Source organism: Gopherus evgoodei, unplaced genomic scaffold (genome assembly GCF_007399415.2).
Source record: "Gopherus evgoodei ecotype Sinaloan lineage unplaced genomic scaffold, rGopEvg1_v1.p scaffold_85_arrow_ctg1, whole genome shotgun sequence".
Lineage (NCBI taxonomy): Eukaryota > Metazoa > Chordata > Testudines > Testudinidae > Gopherus > Gopherus evgoodei.
The window spans coordinates 190,363-213,638 of NW_022060106.1; the positions used below are offsets into that span (position 1 = coordinate 190,363).

General features: G+C 48.0%; 1 protein-coding gene across 1 annotated transcript; it reads right to left on the reverse strand.

The window, feature by feature from the left end:
- Positions 1-8,744: 8,744 nt before the first annotated feature.
- ZFP92 (ZFP92 zinc finger protein) lies at positions 8,745-17,855 on the reverse strand. Its single transcript, XM_030548106.1, has 5 exons — positions 17,752-17,855; positions 14,355-14,481; positions 10,338-10,454; positions 9,454-9,937; positions 8,745-9,201 (listed from the first exon to the last, which is right to left on the reverse strand). The coding sequence occupies exons 1-5, from the start codon at positions 17,773-17,775 to the stop codon at positions 8,940-8,942; spliced, it is 1,014 nt and encodes a 337-aa protein (XP_030403966.1). The 5' UTR covers positions 17,776-17,855; the 3' UTR covers positions 8,745-8,939.
- Positions 17,856-23,276: the final 5,421 nt, after the last annotated feature.

Sequence of the window (23,276 nt, forward strand, 5' to 3'; positions counted from 1 at the left end):
ACAGTCTAAGGAAGAACTGGTGACCCCAGCCTCAAGGGAACAGTTCCAGGCTGAGCAGGAAGCAGATGACAGCCTTCAGAAAGCGTGGGCGGCGGCACGGAGCACCCCACCGCCTCTCAGCTCTTCTAATCGATCCCGGTTTGTTATAGACCAAGGACTTTTATACAAGGAAATTCTTTCTGGTGGACACCGGGAAGAATGGCAGCCGCAAAAACAGTTGGTGGTTCCAACTAAGTACCGGGAGAAGCTCTTAAGCTTAGCCCATGATCATCCCAGTGGCCATGCTGGGGTGAACAGAACCAAGGACCGGTTGGGGAAGTCCTTCCACTGGGAGGGGATGGGCAAGGATGTTGCCAAGTATGTCCGGTCTTGTGAGGTATGCCAAAGAGTGGGTAAGCCTCAAGACCAGGTCAAGGCCCCTCTCCAGCCACTCCCCATAATTGAGGTCCCATTTCAGCGAGTAGCTGTGGATATTCTGGGCCCTTTCCCAAAAAAGACGCCCAGAGGAAAGCAGTACGTACTGACTTTAGTGGACTTTGCTACCCGATGGCCAGAAGCAGTAGCTCTAGGCAACACCAGGGCTAACACTGTGTGCCTGGCCCTAACAGACATCTTTGCCAGGGTAGGTTGGCCCTCTGACATCCTTACAGATTCAGGGTCTAATTTCCTGGCAGGGACCATGGAAAAACTGTGGGAAACTCATGGGGTGAATCACTTGGTTGCCACCCCGTACCACCATCAAACCAATGGCCTGGTGGAAAGGTTCAATGGAACTTTGGGGGCCATGATAAGAAAATTCATCAACGAATTCTCCAATAATTGGGACCTAGTGTTGCAGCAGTTGCTGTTTGCCTACAGAGCTGTACCACATCCCAGTTTAGGGTTTTCACCATTTGAACTTGTGTATGGTCACGAGGTTAAGGGGCCATTACAGTTGGTGAAGCAGCAATGGGAGGGGTTTACGCCTTCTCCAGGAACTAACATTCTGGACTTTGTAAGCAACCTACAAAGCACCCTCCGACATTCTTTAGCCCTTGCTAGAAAGAACCTAAAGGATGCTCAAGAAGAGCAAAAGGCCTGGTATGACAAACATGCCAGAGAACGTTCCTTCAAGGTAGGAGACCAGGTTATGGTCTTGAAGGCGCTACAGGCCCATAAGATGGAAGCATCATGGGAAGGGCCATTCACGGTCCAAGAGCGCCTGGGAGCTGTAAACTACCTCATAGCATTTCCCAATTCCTCACTAAAGCCTAAAGTGTACCATGTTAATTCTCTCAAGCCTTTCTATTCCAGAGACTTACAGGTTTGTCAGTTTACAGTCCAGGGAGATGATGCTGAGTGGCCTGACGGTGTCTACTACGATGGAAAAAAAGACGGTGGCGTGGAAGAGGTGAACCTCTCAACCACCCTGGAACGTCTGCAGCGGCAACAAATCAAGGAGCTGTGCACTAGCTTCGCCCCATTGTTCTCAGCCACCCCAGGACGGACTGAACGGGCATACCACTCCATTGATACAGGTAATGCTCACCCAATCAGAACCCCACCCTACCGGGTGTCTCCTCATGCCCAAGCTGCTATAGAACGGAAGATCCAGAACATGCTACAGATGGGTATAATCCGCCCATCTACCAGTGCATGGGCATCTCCAGTGGTTCTGGTACCCAAACCAGATGGGGAAATACGCTTTTGCGTGGACTACCGTAAGCTAAATGCTGTAACTCGTCCGGACAACTATCCAATGCCACGTACCGATGAGCTATTGGAAAAGTTGGGACGTGCTCAGTTCATCTCTACAATAAACTTAACCAAGGGGTACTGGCAAGTACCGCTAGATGAACCTGCCAAGGAGAGGTCAGCATTCGTCACCCATGCTGGGGTGTATGAATTCAATGTCCTTCCTTTCGGCCTTCGAAATGCACCCGCCACCTTCCAGAGGCTGGTAGACGGTCTACTAGCTGGACTGGGAGAATTTGCAGTTGCCTACCTCGATGATGTGGCCATTTTTTCAGACTCCTGGCCCGAACACCTACTCCACCTGGAAAAGGTCTTTGAGCGCATCAGGCAGGCAGGACTAACTGTTAAGGCCAAAAAGTGTCAAATAGGCCAAAACAGAGTGACTTACCTGGGGCACCAGGTGGGTCGAGGAACCATAAACCCCCTACAGGCCAAAGTGAATGCTATCCAAAAGTGGCCTGTCCCAAGGTCAAAGAAACAGGTCCAATCCTTCTTAGGCTTGGCCGGATACTACAAGCAATTTGTACCACACTACAGCCAAATCGCTGCCCCATTGACCGACCTAACCAAAAAGACCCAGCCAAATGCCGTTAAGTGGACTAATGAGTGTCAAAAAGCCTTTACCCAGCTTAAGGCAACGCTCATGTGTGACCCTGTACTCAGGGCCCCGGATTTTGACAAACCATTCCTAGTAACCACAGATGCATCTGAGCGTGGTATAGGAGCAGTACTCATGCAGAAAGCAACAGATCACAACTTCCATCCTGTCGTGTTTCTCAGCAAAAAACTGTCTGAAAGGGAAAGTCACTGGTCAGTCAGTGAAAAGGAATGCTATGCCATTGTGTACGCCCTGGAAAAGCTACGCCCATATGTTTGGGGACGGCGGTTCAAACTACAAACTGACCATGCTGCACTAAAGTGGCTTCATACTGCCAAGGGGAACAACAAGAAACTTCTTCGTTGGAGTTTAGCTCTCCAAGATTTTAATTTTGAAATTCAACACATCACAGGAGCTTCTAACAAAGTTGCTGATGCACTCTCCCGTGAGAGTTTCCCAGAATCCAGTAGTTAAAAAGTGTTCTTAACATGTAAAAGTCTGTTAGTTATATACTTAGTAGTATATGTAAAGGTGCATGTGTTGTATTGATCTGTTTATTTTCAAGTTCTAGAAGGAAATTGCCGCCAGTGAGCTTCCCCACTGTCTGCAATTTGGGGGGCGTGTCATAAACAGATAGCTAAGGGTTAATGTCTCTTTCACCTGAAACACCTGACCAGAGAACCAATCAGGAAACTGGATTTTTTCAACTTTGGGTGGAGGGAAGTGTGTCTCTGAGTCTTTTGTCTGCTTGCCTGCTGTCTCTGAGCTTTGGAGAAGTAGTTTTATTTTCTAGTCTTCTGTTTCTAAGTGTAAGGACAAAGAGATCAGATAGTAAGTTCTATGGTTTCTTTTCTTTGGTATTTGCATGAATGTAAGTGCTGGGTGCTTTGATTTGTATTCTTTTTGAATAAGGCTGTTTATTCAATATTCTTTTAAGCAATTGACCCTGTGTTGGATCATCTTAATACAGAGAGAACATTTGTATTTTTTCTTTCTTTTTATATAAAGCTTTCTTTTAAGACCTGTTGGAATTTTTCTTTACTTCAGGGAAATTAAGTCTGTACTTACCAGGGAATTGGTGGGAGGAAGAAATCAAGGGGAGAGCTGTGTGTTGGATTGCTAGCCTGATTTTGCATTTCCTCTGGGTGAAGAGGAAAGTGCTTTTGTTCCAGGATTGGGAACGGAGAGGGGGAATTACTCTGCGTAGTTTCACAGAGCTTGTGTCTGTGTATCTCTCCAGGAGCACCTGGAGGGGGGAAGGGGAAAAGGATTATTTCCCTTTGTTGTGAGACTCAAGGGATTTGGGTCTTGGGGTTCCCAGGGAAGGTTTTTCAGGGGGACCAGAGTGCCCCAAAACACTCTAATTTTTTGGGTGGTGGCAGCAGTACCAGGTCCAAGCTGGTAACTAAGCTTGGAGGTTTTCATGCTAACCCCCAAATTTTGGACGCTAAGGTCCAGAATCTGGGAATAAGGTTATGTCAATCCTGTTAGAGGACAAACCCCAAATCCTAAACTTCGTGTTCCAGGGTGCACAGTACCAGTGGAAGGTGTGCCCTCAAGGGTTCTGTAATTCCCCCGCCTTGGCCACGTCCTCTCCTGCAAAAACCTTAAAAGGGGTAGAAGCCACTGGGGGAACCATCATTTTAGCCTATGTGGACGACATAATCATAATTGGGCCCAACGAACACATAGTCCAACACATAACTAACTCCGTGGTAGCCGAGCTAACGGCCAATGGGTGGCGAATTAATGAGACAAAAAGCCACCTCGTACCCTCTCAAAGCTTTTCCTTCTTAGGCCAACATTATGACCCCTACAACTGTGGCCAACCCACGTCGGGAATTCTAGACCCTTGCGTAAAAGACTCGCCCGAGAATAAAAAGCAACTACAGAGACTTTTAGGCCTAATTAATTATCACTGACACTTCATCCCAGATAAACACCTTGTAGACCTGGAGACGATCCAGGAACCCCTCTCATCCAAACGGAAACGGGAAATATGGAGTCCTGAGGCCCAAAAAAGCCTGGAACGAATAGCCGCCTGGTTTGCCTCTAACCCACGGCTGGCACGATATAAAAGGGACTCACCTTTTACCATTACCCTTTTCTTTACACAACATCACTATGGGTACTCAGTATCACAAGACGGGCAACCGGTCTATAACTGGGCCCGATGGCTCAAGGGCCCTCAGTATCAATATGGACCCATAGGACTTATGTTGCTAGCCGCAGGCGAGGCACGCATTTGGGCTCTGCTATCTAGTAAAGGAACCCTGATCGGCCCAGAGGTACACCTCATTCCTTGGCTCACGCGGCTGCCCCCCCCCCGTTTTCACGGGACCAGCCTAACTTGGCAACAGCTGTGTTATTTGGGGGAAATCACGTGGCGGGAATGGACGCTTATATCGCTGCCAAACAATGTCCGATTCCCAGCAGCCTCGAAGCCCTTGTGTATACAAACAAAACATGACCCCTGGATTGTGTCCGACGGGGGCACTTCCCGACCCCCCGGGCAGGAGTCCTCTGTGCTAAATGCGACCACTTCCAGGTTGATCTCCTCCCCCCGCGTTCATCGGCCCAGCTTAGCGAAGTCCATGAGGTCCTTCTCACTGCCCAGCACATTACCCAGGCCCATTCCGTTTCTATTCAAGTCGTGTTGGGCACAGACTCACAATTTTGTCTCAGCATTCTCACGGGAGAGGCTACCCCACAGCATTCATGCCCCTGTGGGACACTATTTTCAGCCTTGTACGTAAGTTCTCCCGGCCCTGGTTTATAACCCATTGCCCGTCGCATCGTCCTAATTCTAACCTCCTCCACTCCAAATTGGACCAAAAAATGAGGGAAATTCAAGTGCCCCAAGTGTGCCTGGGGCAACAGCTCCAGCTCAAAACTGATCCATTCCTCTGATGGCTTCATGAGGATTGGGAGCATTTGCCTAGCGGCCGCTTATACAGTCAGTTAGCACTAGGTGCTCAGGGAAAACCCGAGGTACGGCGGCAGCACTGTGAAAGAATAGTACAGTCCTGCCTTAAGTGTGCACAAATCAAGTCCCAAAACCGCCCTCGTTACAAGCGGTGGGCGTACGCTGCAGAGTACTTTCCTCCCGGCGCGGTGTGGCAAATAGATTTAATGAGACCCCTACCCGGAGCCCGGAGCCACCCGAAGGCTCTTGTAGTGGTGGATTTGGGCTCCCGTCAAACTCACTGCACCCCCCTGAATACCACCACGGCTGCGGCCGTGGCTGGGGCGCTGCAACAGGTGGTCACGGCATGGGGTGTGCCCTCCGAAGTTCAAGCAGATGGGGGACCTCCTTTTACCAGTAAGCGTTTCGAAGCATTGGTGTTGGGATGGGGGGCCTCCCTCCATATTCACTTAAAATATCACTCCGAAAGTAATGGCGTTGTAGAGCAGAAAATCGGGGTTCTGAAAACTATGATACGTTCAGTCAACCCCAACGTTGACTATAAGAGTTGGAGTGCGCAATTACCACAGGTTCTTATCTCCCTCAATGCAAACTATTCTCGTTGGCCTAAAATCAGCCCCAGGCCTAGAGGCCCCTAGACCCCCCGTATATCACCCTGACCAACTTGTCTGGGTGGCTGAGCCACAGGCCTCAGGTCACCGAGAACCCTACGCTGCACAAATTGTAACTGCGGGTAAATATCCCAATACCTATATGGTTGTAGATGTCCAGGGCAATCACACCTTGGTCCACCATAACTGGATAAGCAAACGTTCCGAATCAGGAGCGAACTAACGGGGGCCAATAAGGCCACCTTCTGCTTTGTCTTGCAGCTTGCCATAGCGGCGGGAAGCCAGGACGATGACCAGAAGGACCCAGATCTGCTGAACCTGGGACAGCCGTATCCCATGGGCAAAAATACCCATCAGCTTATGTTCGCAGCCTATTGGATCCAGGAAGTCCTGGCAGGAAACATCAACTTATCCTCACTGACCCCTGATAACTGCTTTGCATGTTCCAATAGGCTGTCTGTAAATAGGCCTTTGTTTGATTTATTGCTTTCAGTGTTTAATTTTAGTAGCATTAATGGTCCCCTTAATTGCTCTTCCCCCTTTGCTCAGTGGCTCCCCACCGTACAATGGACAGGTTGCACAAACGATCTTTTCGACCCCATTTCCCCCCTTGTTTTTTCTATTTTTAATGAAACGAGGGTACGTCGTATGGGCTCACTCCCCTTGTCACCCGGGAAAAGGCCCACGGCATCCCACTGTTGGGCCTTTTTGGGAAATAATCGAACAGAAACTATTTGGGTTGAGGCCTACCCCAATTGTTCCCAGTGGCAGCTTGTAGACAGAAATGAGACGGCCAGAAGCCCTATTTTCAATCGTACGTCCCCACCCCCCGTTTTATGCGGTAGCCGTGGCCAGAAAATTGGGTCCGGCGGCATCACTTATAGCGGCAAAAAATTCTATCAGCCCCTCAAACACACATATCTATCCCACAGCCACATTAAAAAGTTAGTTTTTAAGGGAGGCTCGGCCTGCCAGAACTCTGCCTTTTCCCCTTGGCCCCCCAGACCCGGTCACTTTTGGCTGTGTGGCGAGGCAGCCTATACGGCGCTCCCCCCTAACCCTAGATGTATATGTACCATTGGCTCTATCCTAATAAAAGGGGGTGGTATTTATGTTAAGACCTGGCATCCCAACTCAGCCGGACGGGTTCGACATTCCTGGGGTTGGTGGGAAAAGGCAAAGGGTGCACTGTCCTCTGTAGTGTCTTCAGTGGTCTCATTTAACCCTGTTGGATATATGTTATTACGTGAGCAAGTATTATTCCAATCACTGGCTATTGAAACACTGGCAAATACCACTGCAAAAGGTTTTAATTTAGTTAATCAGCAGCTAACTGAATTATCAGATTATTCTTTTCAGAACCGATTAATGATACAATTTTTGCTGCAATCACGGGATTTTTGTGAGACCCTCATATCCATGTACCCACAGTTTAAGGATAAGTGTTGTGTCTCTGTTTCTTCTGTATCTGGAAACTTAACGGAAATAATTAATAACCTCAGGGCTTTAGGAACCGCCATGCGTGAGTCCAGGGAGACCTTCCGATTTTGGTCCTGGCTCGATTGGTTGGGTCTCGGGGCCTACAAGGCTTATTTCCAATCTCTCCTTGTCTCCCTCCTGGTCGGGTGTATCCTGCTCTGCCTTGGCTGTGCCTGCTTAAAAGTCTGCATCCATCGTGTTATCGGGTCGGCCTACATTGCCTCTTCCCCCGACACACGCCCTCTTGTAGAAGGGGACGGCGAGTCGGACGATGAATCTGAGGTATAGGCATAACGTTCACATGGAGCCCAGGGCACGCGAGCATGTTAGTGTCACAGACCTAAGCAGCTTTTGTCCTGGCCTCCATGTTCAGGAAACGAGTATGCACATACTCTCAAGTGAGAAATATTTCCGAAAGTTACCGTTGGGGCTAGGCAAATTTTGTGGTCAGCCATTTCCAGGAAACCCCCTCCCCCCCCCCCCCCGAGGGTGGTAACAAGGCACCTGTATATCTCCTAATTAGGAGAAACCTGGCCAAAAAACTGAACACGTCATTACCCTTATAAATTGCCCACCGTGCAAGCAGTGGGCAGGGAGAAAACGCAAAAAGCTGTACCTGTAACCGAGCCTGATCAACTCGAAGTCTCCCTCGGCTACGTGTTCTCAGAAGCCTACCCGTCTGCCGGTGATGATGAAACTTCTGTGGTTTGTGTGTGTGAGTATGCCTAGCTGCTAATTTTGTTATCTCTGCTAGCTAACTGAGCCTGTAATCGTGTTGTAAGCCGGAGACAAAAGCCGATCCCAGCCGCCCCAAGGCTCCTGCTAGGGGAAATCCGTTGACCAGGAAACCTTGAACACAAGGAGGATTGACCAAAATCTCACGGCAATCTTTAACTGTCTTATTGCATTTTTTTTATTTAGACGAGTAATTGCATTTATGCTTAATAATAGCACCAATAGCACCCTTACTAACCCTTGGAAGGACCTGAATAACTACTGGGACCTAGAGCGGTATCAGGGTCAGCTTCTGTTTGTAATTGCAGTATTTTTATTATTTGTTCTGGTATTATATTGTAAGCCCAAGTTGTAACTAGTATTAAGTTGTTCCTCATCCTCACTTGTGACCCATTCAATAAACCCTCAATTTTAACCCCACGACTGATTGTTTGCGTTATCCCCACTGCTACTTTCGGGGCACTTGTCACCCCTCCCGAGGACATCCAGTGATCGAGCCTCCGCCCTATCCCAATGCTCATTACCCGGTAGATAAAGGGCACCTTGTGACCATATCGGTGGAGCGAGGGGCGAGAGTAATCAGTAATCAACAGAGCTGAGACACCACGGTGAAGATGATGCAAAAATCACTATGAGGGAATTAACTAATGTGATTTAAAAAAAACAAAATTCGTTTTTGCCAACCCTAGTCAAGGGATTTATTACAATTCTCTCTCCTGTGCATTTTCTAATGTCTAATGAGCCTTGAGTGCTGATTGAAGCTTTGCCCGCACTCAGAGCATGTGTAGGGCATCTCCCTTGTGTGGATTCTATGATGTGTGTTCAGGGTAGAGCTCCGACTGAAGCTTTTCCCACACTAAGTGCACGTGTAGAGCGTCTCTCTCGTGTGGATTCTCTGATGTGTGATAAGGTTTGAGCGCCGACTGAAGCTTTTCCCGCACTCAGAGCATGTGTAGGGCATCTCTCCTGTGTGGCTTCTACGATGTGTGTTCAGGGTAGAGCTCCAAATGAAGCTTTTCCCACACTCGGTGCACGTGTAAGGCTTCTCTCTCGTGTGGATTCTCTGATGTCCGATAAGGTGTGAGCTCCGATTAAAGCTTCTCCCGCACTCAGCGCATGTGTAGGGCGCCTCTCCTGTGTGGATTCTACGATGTGTGTTCAGGGTAGAGCACTGACTGAAGCTTTTCCCGCACTCAGAGCATGTGTAGGGCGTCTCTCCTGTGTGGATTCTACGATGTCTGTTCAGGGTAGAGCACTGACTGAAGCTTTTCCCACACTCAGCGCATGTGTAGGGCGTCTCTCCTGTGTGGATTCTACGATGTGTGATAAGGTTTGACCTCTGATTGAAGCTTTTCCCGCACTCTGAGCATGTGTAGGGCGTCTCTCCTGTGTGGATTCTCTGATGTCCGATAAAGTGTGAGCGCCAACGAAAGCTTTTTCCACACTCAGTGCATGTGTAGGGCAACTTGCCAGTGTGGATTCTCTGATGTCTGGTAAGTTGTGAGCGCCGATTGAAGCTTTTCCCACACTCAGCGCAAGTGTACGGCGTCTCTCCCGTGTGGATTCTCTGATGTGTGATAAGGTTTGAGCTCTGACTAAAGCTTCTCCCACTCTCATGGCACCTGTAGCGTGTTTCTTCCAAGTTGATTCTGCCGCTTGTTATAAGGTCTGAGAGGCTACTAAAGTTTCCCTCTGGCCTCCCCTGAGTCTCACAGGCTTTTGGTTTTTCTGGGAGTGCACAACTCCTGGAAACATTCTCTTTGGATCTTCCTGATAACATTCCATGTGCTTCTCTTCGCTCAGCATCTTCCTGATGGGCTTTCTCCTCCTCATTCTCACTCACCATCCCATCACCTGATGGGAGACAGAGAGAATCCAGACACAGGTCACTACCTGCACCGGAAAGAAAGAAAATCTCAGAGAGAGGAATGGAAAAAGGGATGAACAATCCAAAACATGTGTGGGAGAGATCAAACCTATCAGGAGCTGATTTTCCCCAAAACCTTCCCCAGAGGAGAGAGGAAGGGATCAGTTTTGGTCTGCATCTCACGAGAACACTCAGACGAAAGTGAGCTCGGGGAGCGACCTGCTGCCAGTTGTCAGTCAGAGTAGGAGGGAAGCCATGAGTGACATCTGCCATAATGATTCCACATCTGCAGGGAACAATCCTGAACTTGGAGAGCTCACAGGGTCTTTGTAGGGCATCCCAAATGTTTCCTGCATTCCCACACAGTTGGTTTAATCAAGTCCTCACCTGTGCAGGCAGCTCTTGGAAGCACTTCTTTCTCAGAGCCACGGAGGTCTGGAACCCACGGCTCTTCCCCTCGTTCCACCTGGGAGATCACATCAGGTTTGGAAACTGGAAACCCTACTGCAGCCAAAGAAAACCAGGGAGGTCAGTGGAATTTGTGGGATACTTGTCACAAAGAATAGTCCATGGTTTTAACCCCCAGCTCATTGTTAAGCAGTAACATCCCAAGGCTAGCTTCCTTGGCTCAAAGAGGCAGGAGAGTTATTATGATTATAAATCATATTCATTACATTAGTGCTAAGGAGCAACTAACAGTGGGTCCCCATTGTGCTAGGACAAGTACAAACACAGAATAGTAGATGGCCCATGCCCTGAAGAATTTACAATCTAAATATACAAGACAGGCACAGAATGGGATAAGGGACAGAACCCACTGTTAGAATAGAGATATTCAGGCCTGCCTGTAAAGCCCATAGTTTAAGAACTTAGGGGTATTTTTATCACTGAGCTACTTACAGGAGTATGAAAACAAAGAATCAAAATCACTGTCTGTATTTGTAAGGGCCTTCTCTTACCGTGACAGTCTGAGGCCTTGTCCTTAGGCTAAGGCCTTTGACTAAGCAGCAGGGGCAGCCATAAGCTGGGAAGCAAAGGGTCACATCCTCACATCCCAAACCATCACACTGAAATAAGGTGCTATTGGGCTGTTAGGAAGATGATCCTGTCCTGATAGTGCCCAGCACTACCAGATAAAGAAACAGATCTTAAGATGGTTAAAGAAAACTTAGTTTGATAGCAGCCTGGTTTGGCAAGAAATCACTACTCAATGCTTGTGGTTGTGAAACTCTCATTTTTGTATTCTTTTATCTTTATGGCCACCGCTTTACAATGTTAATCAGTCTGGTTCTCTAATTGTTTTTGTCTGCTGTATAATTAATTTTGCTAGGTGTAAGTTAATTAGGTAGTGGGATACAGTTGGTTAGAGAATTATGTTTCAATGTGTTAGGATTGGTTAATTAAATTTCAGTACAATGATTGGTTAAGCAAAGGTATAGCTGAGAATATTACTATATAAACTGAGTCAAACAGGAGGGGGAACAGGAACAGGGAAACAGGGCAAATGCTCTGCGGCATCAGAGCTCATAGACTCATAGATTCTAGGGTCAGAAGGGACCAATGTGATCATCTAGTCCGACCTCCTGCATAAAGCAGGCCACAGAACCCTATCCATCCACTTCTATAACAAACCCCTAACCTATGCCTGAGTTATTGAAGTCTTCAAATTGTGGTTTGAAGACCTCAAGCTGCAGAGAATCCACCAGCAAGTGACCCATGCCCCACGCTGCAGAGGAAGGCAAAAAGCCTCCAGGGCCTCTATCAATCTGCCCCAGAGGAAAATTCCTTCCCGACCCCAAATATGGCGATCAGCTAAACCCTGAGCATGTGGGCAAGACTCACCAGCCAGCACTCAGGAAAGAATTCTCTGCAGTAACTCAGATCCAATCAAACATCCCATCACCAACCACTGGGCATACTTATCTGCTGATAATCAAAGATCGATTGCCAAAATTAGGCTATCCCATCATACTATCCTTTCCATAAACTTATCAAGCTTAATCTTAAAGCCAGATATGTCTTTTGCCCCCACTAATCCCCTTGGAAGGCTGTTCCAGAACTTCACTCCTCTAATGGTTAGAAACCTTCGTCTAATTTCAAGTCTAAACTTCCTAGTGTCCAGTTTATACCCATTTGTTCTTGTGTCTACATTGGTACTAAGCTTAAATAATTCCTCTCCCTCCCTAATATTAATCCCTCTGATATATTTATAAAGAGCAAGCATATCCCCCCTCAGCCTTCTTTTGGCTAGACTAAACAAGCCAAGCTCTTTGAGTCTCCTTTCATATGACAGGTTTTCCATTCCTCGGATCATCCTAGTAGCCCGTCTCTGAACCTCTTCCAGTTTGAATTCATCCTTCTTAAACATGGGAGAGTAGAACTGCACACAGTATTCCAGGTAGGGTCTCATCAGTGCCTTATATAATGGTACTAGCACCTTATCATCTTTGCTGGAAATGCCTCGCCTGATGCATCCTAAAACCGCATTAGCTTTTTTAACGGCCTTATCACATTGGCGGCTCATAGTCATCCTGTGATCTACCAATACCTCAAGGTCCTTCTCCTCCTCTGTTGCTTCCAACTGATGCGTCCCCAATGTATATCTAACCTTCTTATTATTAATCCCTAAGGGCATGACCTTGCACTTTTCACTATTAAATTTCATCCTATTACTATTACTCCACTTTACAAGGTCGTCCAGATCTTCCTGTATGATATCCTGGTCTTTCTCCATGTTAGCAATACCCCCCAGCTTCACGTCATCCACAAACCTTATTAGCACATTCCCACTTTTTGTGCCAAGATCAGTAATAAAAAGATTAAATAAGATTGGTCCAAAAACCGAACCTTGAGGAACTCCACTAGTAACCTCCTTCCAGCTGGTAAGGGGGACACGAGGAAAATGCTCTGCGGTGTCAGAGCAGATAAGGGGGACACGCCACCGAAGACCCCAGGCCCCCTGAATCCTCTGGGCAGCCCTGGGTGACAGTCATTCTCTTGTCTCTGTTGGGTATTAGATTGATGTAGGTTACTCCCAGTGAGTCCTAAATGACCCATTCATATCACCCCATGACAGCTACGTGACAAAACACCTCACGTCTCCTGCTCTTTATAATCATAGCAATACCAATCACAGCAGGAAACTGAGGTGTGTATTGGCATCATACAAGTATCACCAAAAGTCCCACCTCTATCTCACACACACTGCTCACAGCCCCTGGAGAGAAAGCAAAGCACAGGAACAGGACGTTAGTCCAGCAAACAAAGTGGAGGACAAGCTGCAATCCTCACACACTGGTCAAAAAGGAGAGCCATGTGGGTCCCTAGCCATAGAGAGGGGCTGGCTAGAGGCCTGATACCTGAGGGGCCATTCCTTGAGCAGACCATGGAGGCGGGTCAAAGGCTTAGCTACCCCTGAACTGTGACATTGCAAAAGCACATTTTGGGGAATTAGGAAATCTAGTGACTCAGGTGAAATGGGAGGGAGAATTAAACTTCCCCAGTGGGAGAAGGCTGGGGAATTAAATGCTAACATTCAGGAGCAACAGCCTCTAATTCTTCTGGAAAAGGAGAATGTAAGAAACAAGAACTGGGACATGCAACGTCAGGAGTGACAGGCTCAAAGATCCAAGGAGCCTGGAGGGAAGACAGGTTGTGGCTGCTGCAGATGGGGAGAGGGGGGATAAGACTCTCTCCAAACTCTCACTCTTCTTGACCCCGACCTGATTTTACGATCTATGAGCTAGTCTCACGTCTTGTGGGCAATTTTATACTTGCTAGAGGTAAGATGCCATGATCAGAGTATTACTTATTATTTTGGAACATGCGTGGAGGCAAAGAGGTGAGCATAAAGAAATGGGTTATTAAGGGCAGGTCGACACTACAGCCGGGATTGACGCTCTGAGATCGATCTAGCCGTGGTCGATTTAGTGATACGATTTAGTAAACGTAGCCTAAGCTTGCTACAGTTCAGGGCCTTATATTAAGTTGAGGCTTTGCGAGAGTGGTTATGCTGAAGTCTAGGATTTACCTGAGGTTTGGGTAGGGATTCAGGGTTAAAGGTCTGGGATCCCCCACAGCTCTAGATCCCCAAACCTCTCCTCCCTCCCAATGACCCACCCAGCCCACTTCCTGGGTGCCCTTCCTCCACACTCCCCTCTCCTTCTTCCCATTACTCGCAGCCAGCACCACCTCCCGGCGCCTTGGGAGCTTCTTGTGTTCCCTCCTCATCCCTTATTACCTCCTCCCTCCCTGCTGCCTGCTAGTGTATGGGAGATAAGGAAAAAAAGGGGGACAAAGAAACTTGTCAAAACTTGAATGATGAATAAAGGTATAAAGTTATTACTGCTCAGGTTCTTTAGAGAGCCCACAGCTTATAATAACCCAGGGGACAGGACTCCTTACCCAGCGAGGTCACCGTCTCATAGTTCTCCTGCATGACATCCCTGTAGAGGGCTCTCTGAACAGGGTCCAGAAGAGCCCATTCCTCCCTAGTGAAATACACAGCCACCTCCTCGAAAGTCACCGGCCCCTGAAAGAGAAAGAGTCCAACACTCAGGACCTGCTGCCCCACTCACAACCCCACTATTCATGGAACAGCAGCACCAGGTAAATGGAAGCTCCAGGAGGCACATGTTAACAGAGTCCCACCTCACCTTGCCTAGAGCAGCCAGGAGGAAGAGAGAACCTTTGTGTCTCCCAGCTGACAGACGGAAGCAGGGTCATCACATTTATCACATAGCTACTAGCCAGAGCTTAATATAGGAGATGGGGCTGTCTCTGGAGCCTGCTGGTAGCTCCCTGGTAGGAATCCCAACACTCTCCAAATAAAATATATGGAAGAAAGGGGAACTCAATAGTAAAGAATAGAAGTTCGAAGGTCAGAATTGTAGAAAGTTGGCAAGGGAAGCTATCAGAAATCAATGATCAACCAATGAAAATAAGAAGGAAGTTTTTAAAAGGACAAAATTAATCCTAACAATGGTCCAGATAACTAGAGTTTTGAAAGACCTGCTGGAGGAGCGTGGTGGACTGTTAATGTTGATTTTAATTAGGACTTGGAACACTTGGGAAATTCCAGAAGACTGGAATAAAGCTAATGCTGTGCCAATATTTAAAAAGTATAAAAGAGATGACGCAGCTAATTACAAGTGTGTCAGTCTGAAATCGATACTGGGCAAGAGAATGGAGCAGCCGATACTGGATTTCACTAAGAAAGAAAGGAGGGTAATATAATTAGTACCCATTAAAAAGGTTTAGACACAATAGATCCTATCAAACTAACTGGATATCCTTATTGGATGAGATCAAAAGTTTACTTGCAGCTAATAGTCCTGATGTAATATATGTAGGCACATGAGTTGGTTCAGCACAATATTTTGACTAGAAAGATACAAAATACACATGGCATACATTAAATAGATTAAAAACTGGGATTTTAAATAGGGAACCATGGTCGAGTGGATTTCTTTCTAGCAGGTTCCCACAAGGATTGGATCTTGGCCCTGTGCTATTTAACATTCTTATCAATGACCTGGAAGAGAATATAAAATCATCACCGATAAAGTTTGCAGTTGCCACAAAGACTAGGGATGGGGGTAACTAATGAAGTGTCAGGAGGTTCAGGTTTCAGCACTGGGAGTCTGGGAAGTTGTCCCAGCCCTGGCTGGAGGGTTATTTCCTGTTCCACAAAGAGGGGAAGTTTCATTCCCAAAGCCTGTGCCTTGAAATTAGAACCTGACACTACAGCCCATATTCAACATAGTGGCAGGATTATAATATGATTAGGACATGACTCATTTTGTACAAAGTGTCTCATGTGTGGTGTCACTGGAAAAGTTATGATTTGCTGAATATGATTATCTTACCTGTGTTATGGATATTGACTCTGTATCTATCTTTCAAATGTGCTTACTCTGGGTTAACAGCCACAACGAGCCTTTCAGGTACAACAATGAAGAAGACAGACAGTGTTCATGGCTCATCAACAAAGACAATGGACTGTGGAAGAGCTTAGCCCTCCTGTGAACGGTTCAGCCAGCCTAGGAGTCATGGCTACTGTGACTCAGCAGGGCATGTGACCAGACCACATGACAATGAACTTCATTTTGGTACCTGTATTTTTCCACAAACCGGACTGGGAACTGAGGTTAGAACAAAGGGTTCCTGCCATATGGAAAAGCTACATAAGGTGGAGTGTGACATCAGCTCTTGGCCTCATTCCCCGCACAAGAGAACTCCTGGAAACACCTGAGGAACAAAGACTGAACTGGGGGAAGTGCTGGTTCCAGGGTAAAGGGATTTCTAGCTTGTGTATGGAAACTTGGTGGACTGCTTGTATCATCAGTCAGGGTGAGAAATTGCTAATTCAAATTCTATCCAGATAGTATGTTAGGCTTGGTTTGAGTTTTCGGTTATTTGCTAGGTAATCTGCTTTGATCTGTTTGCTAACACTTATCGCTGGGAAATTGGCTGTTGTCTTCTCTCTCTCCTTGAGTGGCTTAGGTAACGCACTCAGGTAGCTTAGTTGGCTGCATGGAGCCACCTGCTGTCGTGTTGGGTGATAACAGGCCCTGGAGAGGCAGGCTGAATCTCCAGCAAAGCAGTGTGAGAAGGGCCAGCCCAGCTTGAGGGTTAGAGGGCACAGCGGTTCCCAGAAGCCCCTCAGACTGCACCCCGGGGTGACAACCCATCACAGCCTAAAGTACACAAGTCTCAGCATTTTTGTCACATCCTGTCCCCTTCCCTTTCTCCACTAAAGATATTTCCTGCTTCCCATCACCTCTAGCAGATCCCACCAGTGGTGAGCTCCAGCCGGTTCGCATGAACAGGTTGTTAAATTTAGAAGCCTTTTTAGAACAGGTTGTTCCAGGACAACTGGTTCTAAAAAAGCTTTTAAATTTAACAAAGGCTCAAGCAGTTGTCTACCCGGCCCCCAGCCTCAGCTCACCTCCCCGTCTCCTGTGAATGCTCCGCCCTCCTTCTCCTCCCCATCCCCTGCTTCTCGCGAATCAAATGTTCACAGGAAGCCTGAAACAAGCAGCAGGCAGGTAACCTGGTCCGGGGGGGGGGAGGGGTGTGACGGCATGCGTGGCTCAGTCCGGCTCCACCTGGCCATGGTCAAGCGCCCCAGCCGGGTCTCGTGTAAGCACCCCTAGTCGGGGCTGGTCCCAGCCAAGCGGCTCCGACCCGGCCCAGCTCAGGCCCCGCAGCACCAGTCCCAGCCGAGCAGCTCCAGCCTGGCTCGGGGAGTTGGGTCCTGTGGCGCCAGTCGCGGTCCCGGTTGAGCTGTCCAAGTCCTGGCCCCAGGCAGTGTGGTAAGAGGGCAGGGAGCACGGAGGGGGTGTTTGGTGGGTTGTGGGGGGTGGATAGGGGTCGAGGCGGTCAGAAGGCAGGGAACAAGGGAATTGAATGGGGGCAAGGGTCCCAGGGGGCAGTCAGGAAGGAGCAGGGGTTGGATGAGGTGGTGGGAGGCAGTCAAGGACAGAGAGAAGGGATGGTTGGATGGGGCAGAGGTTCCGAGAGGGCATCAAGAATGAGAGGAGGGGTTTGATGGGGCGGCAGGGAGCAGTCAGGGACAGGGAAGGGAGGGATGGGCAAGGGGTCCCCAGGGGGAGTGTCAAGGAACAGGGGGGGTTGGATGGTGCACAACCCCCAGGGGGGGCATGAGCCCCTCGTGAAGTGAGAAGGAAGGAACCTGTTAATATTTTGGCAGCTCATCACTGGCTCCCAGCCTCCTATACATTTACCGTTTCTCTCCCTCCAAGCAGAACCCACCACCAGCTCCCTGAGAATCCCTTACCTGAGCCAGCTCCATTGCAGCCATTGCCTTCCCCGGGGAGGATGGGATGATCTGGAGCAAAACGTGGACGTTATTCTGTAGCCTGCCAGGGTGAGAAGGGAAATGTGAGAGAATTCACACAGGGTTTCTCTCCTTTCCACATGTTGATTCCCCCCAGGATTTCCCCTGCTAATGGACATTCTAGGTTCTGCCACACTGGGAAGCACAGAGTGACCTTATTCCAGTACAGATCTAGCCCCCTCCTACCAGGGTGTAACCCTCTGACACATGGTGAAACCCACCCAGCAGCAGAGTCTCTCTGTTACACTTATCAAGTTTGCAGGTGATACCAAGCTGGGAGGGGTTGCAAGGACTTTGGAGGATAGAACTGAAATTCAAAATCATCTGGACAAACTGGAGAAATGGTCTGAATAGGATGAAATTCAATAACGACAAATGCAAAGTACAGCGCTTAGGAAGGAACAATCATACAAAATGGGAAATAACTGCCAAGGAAGGAGTACTGTGGAAATGGATCTAGGGATAATAGTGGATCAGAAGCAGAATATGAGTCAACGGAGTTACACTTTTTTTGCAACAGTAAGTATCATTTGGGGGTGTATTAGCAGGAATATTGTAAACAAGACATGAGAAGTAATTCTGCCGCTGTACTCCGCACTGATTAGGTCTCAACTGGAGTAGTGTGTCCAGTTCTGGAGGCCACATTTCAGGAAAGATGTGGACAAAATGGAGAAAGTCCAGAGAAGAGTAACAGAAATGAATAAAGGTCTAGAAAACATGGCCAATGAGGGAAGATTGAAAAAACTGGGTTTGTTGAGTCTGCAGAACACGCAGAGGGGATATGATCACAGTTTTCAAGTACATAAAAGGTTGTTACAAGGATGCCAGAGAAAAATTGTTCTTCTGAATGGGTGAGGATAGGACAAGAAGCAATGGACTTAAATTACAGCAAGGGTGGTTTAGGACAGAGATTAGGAAAAAAACTTCCTAACTGTCAGAGTGGCTGAGCACTGGAATAAATTGTCTAGGGAGGTTCTGGAATCTCCATCACTGGGGATATTTAAGAGCAGGCTGGACAAACACCTGTCAGGGATTGTCTAGATAATATTGAGTCCTGCCTTGAGTGCAGGGGACTGGCCTAGATGACCTCTCGAGGTCCCTTCCAGTTCTATAATTCTATGAACCAAAGGCCAGAGAAGAGCAGAATCAAAGGAGTCACTCTGGGGAATTCTCCCTGTCACTGTTCCCAAGGCAGCTCTCTTAGGTTTACAAAGCTGTTTGATGCTCCAGCCTTTATACAGTCTCTCCTGCAAGTGCCCCTTTCATGGGCTGGGCCTAGTTTTAGCTTTTGGGAAGCGTGACCCCTGGGGCTCTGAGACTGGGCCTTCTTGCCTCAGAACATCTGGTTTCCTTCTGTGGCCAGCCAGTGACTCCAAATGAGTAGACACTCCTGACAGAGACTGTGAACATAAGAATGTCAGAGGTGCCCACTGCATCAGACCAATGGTCCATCTAGCTCAGTGGCCAATGCCAGGGGCTTCAGAGGGAATGAATAGAACAGATAATCATCAAATGATCCACCTCGTCACTCATTCCCCACTTCTGGCAAACAGAGGGTAGAGACACCATCCCTGCCCATCCTGCCTGTGACACTGGCAGATGAGGAGTTAGCTCTTGCAAAAGCCCCCATGTCTTCATTGAACAGGGAGAAACACATAGCTGGAATCAGTCTGACTCACCCGTGTTAGTATTAGGGACTAGGATTATAAGAATGTGTTTACACTTCATGGAATGCTTGTGAGTTGCTGACTGGGTTAATATCTGACTAGTTGCACTGTGAGCCTCTGTGGCTCTGTAAATCACCAGACAGGAGAGAGACTTTACCTAGGTGAAGTGCTGACTGGCAACAGAATGCATTACATCCTGTCTGGCAGGAAAGGTTCATCAACACCAGAGAGACTATTATGGGATGTTAAAGACGGCAAAAGACTGGTGTTGTGCTCTTGACTTCCCATTAGCTCAGTTTGCAGCTCAGAGCACATGGCAGGAAGGGGATAAAAAACCCCATACAGAAGGAACTGATTATCTGTATGCTGCTTGGACTCTGGGGGGCAAAGATTCTAGGCATAAGCAAGAGATTCCAAGCTGATTAGCCTGGGTTAGTCCTAAGGAAGATACAAGGCTTCTATTACCTTTTGAAATTTAAGACTGTAACTTGTCTCCATCTATAGGATTACCTGCTTTAACTTCGTAAACAACTCTCGTTTCCTTTTAAATAAGTCTTAATACAGGTTATAACAGGACTGGCAACAAGTATTGTCTTTGCTGTGAGATCTAAGATTCAACTGACCTCAGTAAGTGACTGGTCCTTTGGGACAAGGTCAGGTGTGACAAAGCCCTGGCTGGGATGATTTAGTTGAGGACTGGTCCTGCTTTGACCAGGGGGTTGGACTAGATGACCTCCTGAGGTTCCTTCCAGCCCTGATATTCTATGATTCTACGACTGGCAGTAACCTGAACATTGCTGAGATTTGTAGGCTAAGGCAGTGGTTCTCAACTAGGGGTCCTGGACCCGCTAGGGGCCACTAGCAGGTTTCAGGGCGGGCGCCAAGCAAGGCCAGTATTAGACTCACTGAGGCCCAGGGCAGAAAACTTAAGTCCCAGCGCATGGGGCTGAAGTCCAGGGCCCTGAGCCCCTACCTGGGGCTGAAGCCAAAGCCTAAGGAATGTAGATTTGTGTGGCCCCTGTGGCATGGCACCCCGAGAGAGGAAGAAAGTGGTCAGAGGACTCAGCCAGAAGGTTGAGCCCTGACACACTACTGGCTTAGAGGGTCTCTGCCAGTCAGGAAGGGCTAGCAGCGAGGGAAGACTGGAAATTGATGGTTGGAGGGGTGAAGAGGTTTGAGGTATGGTCGGGGAAGAAGCGTCTGGGACTGGATAACCTGGGGCTGGGCAGTCTCCATAGGGGACACTTGCTCCTCCTGTGCCCTTTTCACATCCTCTTGCGAGTAGAGAATGACCACCCTGTCCCCACCTCCAGAGGCAGCCGTGTCTCAGGACTCTCCCAAGTTCCACCCACTAACTCTCTTCCCATTTGGGGTAGAGCTCGGGGCAACAAATCACCACCAAGATGAACCCAGCTGAATGCTGCTTGTTCTGGTGCCACAAGGGCCTCTGGAGGGTGAAAGGCAGAACTGTAGCACTTCTCAGGCAGAGCGTATCTTCTTCACGCCAAAAAAAAAAAGAAATTCTGCGCTGGACGTGAATTCTGTGCATACGCAGTGGTGCAGAATTCCCACATGAGTAACTCACACCTGGCATAAACATAACCTGCTCACTCCCATCTCTTCTCCCTATGGGTCGAGTCCCAGAGCTGCTGCTGTCATTAATGCACACAGGCTTTCACTCCCGTTAGTGCTGGCAAGACCCAATCCAGTGACAGGACTGAACCCTTATTTTCCTATCACACGGGAGAGTCTCCGCTGAGGGGGAGATGAGATGGGGAAGGGGTACAAAGGGGAAAGTTGTTGTACCCATGTTGGTCCCAGGATACCATAAAGCTATTTTTAATTGGTTCTAAAAAAATTACCTCACCCAGCTTCTCTCTCCAAGAGATCTGAAAGTGGCAGAAGGAGACAAACAGGAAGACAGAGCTCAGGACTCTAAACCAAACATTTCAAACCCCTGGAAGAAACTACATTTCCCTTCTGCCCCTGGGTATCTTTGTATCCTATATGAGGGACCACCCCATTCCCCTCACAGCAGCAAAGGGAGACTGCAGCCAGCCCCAGATGGTCTTTCCCAATCCTGGCATGTTTGTTGTGACAGTTTGTGTGTGACGGGTGCACGGGCTGGGTACAGCTGGACCCATCTGCAGATTGGAAAGTCAGGACAACTCCAGCACAGCTTGGGGGCTGTGGGCAGGGGGAGCAGTTCTGGAGCTCAGCCTCTGCCCCCTCTAGATCCCATGGCAGATGGCTCTGGCAGCATCAAGTGGGTCCATCACTGCAGGAGGAAGGCTGGGGTAGTGTCTGAGATCAGGGTGAGAATTGGAGGGGGGTCCATGCTCAAGAATGGGGGATGGAATTCACCTCCCCACCCCTCCGCGGAGCTCAGCAACTAGGGATTTATCCAGTGAAGTGAATTTCAATCTGGGTGACTTTGAGTCAGCCCCGGAAAGATCCTTGTGCCTTAGGTTCCACACTGGCCACAGGAGTTGACTAGTTCTCCCTCCCTAGACGAGCAGGGGCAGCCAGGGATAATTAGTGGGTTATGGGAATTAGAAGATGAAAATTCACTAAGAACAATGACTTGTGTGTTTATTATCAAATCCCCAGACACCCACTAATCCCCATCTTCCTTCCGATGAGCTATAACTATCTAAGGGTATGGCTACATTTGGAATTTCAAAGCGCTGCCCAGGCACCGCTGCGGGAGTGCTGCCGCGGCAGCGCTTTGAAGTGTGAGTGTAGTCAGAGCGGCAGCGCTGGGAGAGAGCTCTCCCAGCGCTGCATGTACACCACATCCCTTACGGGTGTAGCGTGCAGCGCTGGGAGCCGCACTCCCAGCGCTGCTGCCCTGATTACACTGATGCTTTACAGCGCTGTATCTTGCAGCGCTCAGGGGGGTGTTTTTTCACACCCCAGTTGCAGCGCTGTAAAGTGTGAGTGTAGCCAAGGCCTAAGGGACTCAGCTATTGATCCTGCAGGCAGTTCCTGCCCTTCCCCACTTTCTAAAGCAGCACTTTTAACAACAGGGCAGGGAAACATGTAAATACTTTGAACCAAATTCCAGAAGCTGCTGAGCATGGAGAAGTTAAAATGAAACCAAGGTTCCATCTCTTCAAGGACCTGGCCCCTAGTGCCAAACAACAGACACTACCCAGAAATCTGAAATGGCCACTTCATAACTGACAAAACGTTAATAATCTGTTCATTTCTGGGAATTACCAACAAGAGAAACAACCCAGTTACGGCGATATCTTGAGGAAAAGATCTCATGTGTCTTTAGATTATACTGATTTGTAATCTGGGAATATATACACTAAAATGCCTAAATTGTAGCCCTATGGCAATTGCCTGGTGTCACTACAGGGCAAAATTAAGGTTGGTGCCCTAGTTGTGAATTTCCATCCCCTAACATATTGCAATTGCTGTTAAGTGGGTTTGTCAAAATTCATTTTGTCTCTTTCTTTCTTTTAATTTCAATAGATAGCGATATTTATTTTTAAGCCCTTTTTTCAGTGTTTACAATTTCAATGTTCAGAGCTGTGGGAAGTTAGGGGGGTCATCAGACAACAATTATTTAATAAGAGTAACTGCTGAGATTCCAAAAGCCAAATCATATAACCGTTCAAAGAGAAATTGTCAATGTCACACCCAAAATATACAGTGTAAATATCCTTAAATCAAACTCCACTCTCTCCAGAAGCATTTCTGTATATTACCTATACAAATTTTTCTTCATTTGTCTGTGTACAGTGAAATCAACATTTACTGCAATTTATTCATAAAAATCTAATCATT

Coding starts and splice junctions, on each gene's coding strand:
- ZFP92 (XM_030548106.1), bottom strand. CDS start 17,775: ATGGCTGCAATGGAGCTGGCTCAG. Junction 14,482..17,751: donor CTGCAATGGAGCTGGCTCAG/GTAAGGGATTCT, acceptor TTTCTCTTTCAG/GGGCCGGTGACTTTCGAGGA. Junction 9,938..10,337: donor TCCAAGAGCTGCCTGCACAG/GTGAGGACTTGA, acceptor GTCTCCCATCAG/GTGATGGGATGGTGAGTGAG.